The 2572-nt window shown below is 41.0% G+C and overlaps 1 protein-coding gene across 1 annotated transcript in view; it reads right to left on the reverse strand.

Moving 5' to 3' along the window:
- akt3b (v-akt murine thymoma viral oncogene homolog 3b) overlaps positions 1-2572 on the reverse strand; it is a 12023-nt gene that overhangs the window by 4174 nt on the left and 5277 nt on the right. Inside the window, 7 exon segments of the mRNA XM_008317214.3 lie at positions 1-19; positions 124-192; positions 269-334; positions 806-937; positions 1646-1790; positions 1970-2081; positions 2516-2572. The exon segment at positions 1-19 is cut by the window's left edge and continues 92 nt beyond it; the exon segment at positions 2516-2572 is cut by the window's right edge and continues 27 nt beyond it. Coding sequence (XP_008315436.1) covers positions 1-19; positions 124-192; positions 269-334; positions 806-937; positions 1646-1790; positions 1970-2081; positions 2516-2572 — 600 coding nt within the window.

Raw genomic sequence — 2572 nt, forward strand, 5'->3', positions numbered from 1 at the left:
GTGACAAATGGAAAAACAGCTGGAGGAAAAAAGATTTCAAAGTAAAGCAAAAATCCAGGATTTTAGAAGGCTGGCTTTATGTGTTATAGAGTTTGGGCTCTATCTGAAGTCAGTTCCTCTTACCTCTCCTCCGTTGACGTACTCCATGACAAAGCAGAGCCGGTCCTTGGTTTGGAACGAGTACTTGAGGGACTGAAAAACAATCCTTTCATCAGCACTGACATTTAATTACTTCAGATAATTAGTGTGAGAACGAACGGACGCTTACAGTGAGGAATGGGTGCCGAGTGTTTTTTAACACCCGGCTTTCTGTCAGTGTGTGAGCCACTTCATCCTGTCAGGAGACACAAACAAAAGAGCTTCAACTCTCACTCCACAGGTCTCCCTGAGCACCTTCTGACCCACAGAAGGACCGCTGAGCAGGATGTTGTCAATCGAGTAAATAAACATTTTCCCCGTACAACACACTTACTCACTGAAAGTTATACCAAATGGCTGAGTAAAAGACCCCTAAATATGTTAAAAAATATAGCCAATGAAAGTGTACAAAAATGAGCCAAAACGCAATAAAAGGTGAGAAAAAGCCAAAATACCAAAAGTTAGTTCAAGCAAAGAAACAACTAGAATGGGCCAAAATGGCTAAAGTTAACAAAAATATTTGAAATTAAAAAATTATAATTATTTCCAAATAAATGTTACCAAACAGTTATTTTTCTAATATGTCTAACTGTAAACAGAAGAGCTCAAAACTAATCGAAATATGCAGCAAAATATGACATGAAAACAGGTGAAGGTGGATGAGAACCTTGGCTATGATGACTTCCTTCTTCAGAATCTTCATGGCGTAGTAGGTTCCACTGGCCTTCTCCCTCACCAGGATGACTTTTCCAAAGGTGCCTTTACCCAGAAGCTTCAGGTAGTCAAAGTCGTTCATAGTCTGGATGAAACAACATGCGTGTGCACACACACACTCATTAATGTAAGTGCCAGCAGCACATCTTCACGTCTGAAATTAAACACTAGCTATAAAAACTACATAATAAAACCAGTGCTGCTATTTTCCAATGAACTACAGCACCAAGTTAGCCATAAATAATTATTCTCTATTCTATTCTCTATAAGTTAAAAAAGTTGGCCGAGAGATTGACGCAAAAATAGAGCAAAACATTTGACAAAAGTATTACTGACGCAAAATATACCAATGCAAATTGCAGAGATTTAGCCAAAAAGCTAGCTTAAAGTCAGCCTACATACATTAGCCAAGTGTAACCTAAAATATGTGGTTAAGAATGAGACAAAACTAATAAAAAATATTGTGTTAAAATAAAAAAAGACAGCTTGGCCCAGAAATAATCGAATGGTCCACTAACAAACATGACAGTTGAGATAAAAGGCATCGTCCTCAAGCACTGCTCCCCGGGCGCTGACCACGGCTGCCCACTGTTCACTTTGGTGATGGGTTAAATGCAGAGGTTAAATTTCGTTGTGCATGGTGTGCTGTGCTGTGCTGTGTCACAATGACAAATAAAGATAAGTTTAAGTTTAAAAAAAAAGTAACCAGACCGCCTAAAATAAGCTTAATATGGGCAGCAGCTAGAGGCTAGCCCAAACGTGGCTAAGCTAAAATTATGTAAAGTGATGGAACCTTTCGTTTGTAGTGGCTGATGGAGGTGTCCATCTCCTCTTCGTTGACGTTCTCTATCTGGGAGGTAGGGCTGCACAAGATTCCTTCCTCCTCCTGTTTGGCCAGAGACTCTGCCACCATCTGGATGGCTTCCACCCATTGGTCCCTGCAACAAGGCACAGCAACAGAGGATGCTTCAGAGGAGCACCAGGAGTCGGAGAAAGAGAAAAGAGAAGAGGCTATAACGGAGAAGAAGGAAGAGGTAACAGGACAGGAAAGGAAAGAAGGCCAAGAGAAGAGAAGGCGAAGGAAGAAAGTGAGGAGGTGTTGGAGGAGCAACCTGACCTCTCCTCAGGAGTGTCTACGTGGAAGGTTCTCTCAATGACAGTGGTCCATTGAAGGCAGCGGATGATGAAGGTGTTTGGTTTAGGACGTTCTGTTTTCATCAGCTGACATTCTGAATGAAGGACACACACCAAAGTGAATGAAACTGAAGTGACCCCTCACTCCTCCCCCCACGAAATAATAATAATAAAAAAATTATCTGACTGAATTCACAGTGTCATTCTTCTTCTGATGTCTGATAAGAAGACTAACATTTTCAATTTTCAATCCCTCCCTTTCAATGCCCCACAGATCCACCCACCTGTGAATTTGATTAGTTCTGGATGCTTGGGTATTATTAAACAGGAAGTGATGCAACAAAAGACCCAGTAGCTAATGTAAAAAACGTAAAACTGGCGACAGTATAGGAAATATTTTTTAGCTCAAAGCTCAAAAAGCAAGAGTCTGATTTACAAACTAAGAATCTCCTAGTCACCAGTTCATCACGTCCACATTCAACTGTACTGTTCGTTACAGAAAAGTGTGTGTGTGTCAGCTCCGTCTTACTTGCTACAGAGAAGTTGTTGAGTGGATAGGCCAGGTCTGAATCCTGTGGTTTGTCCT

The sequence above is a fragment of the Cynoglossus semilaevis genome, chromosome 9, assembly GCF_000523025.1.
Source record: "Cynoglossus semilaevis isolate Cse_v1.0 chromosome 9, Cse_v1.0, whole genome shotgun sequence".
NCBI lineage: Eukaryota > Metazoa > Chordata > Actinopteri > Pleuronectiformes > Cynoglossidae > Cynoglossus > Cynoglossus semilaevis.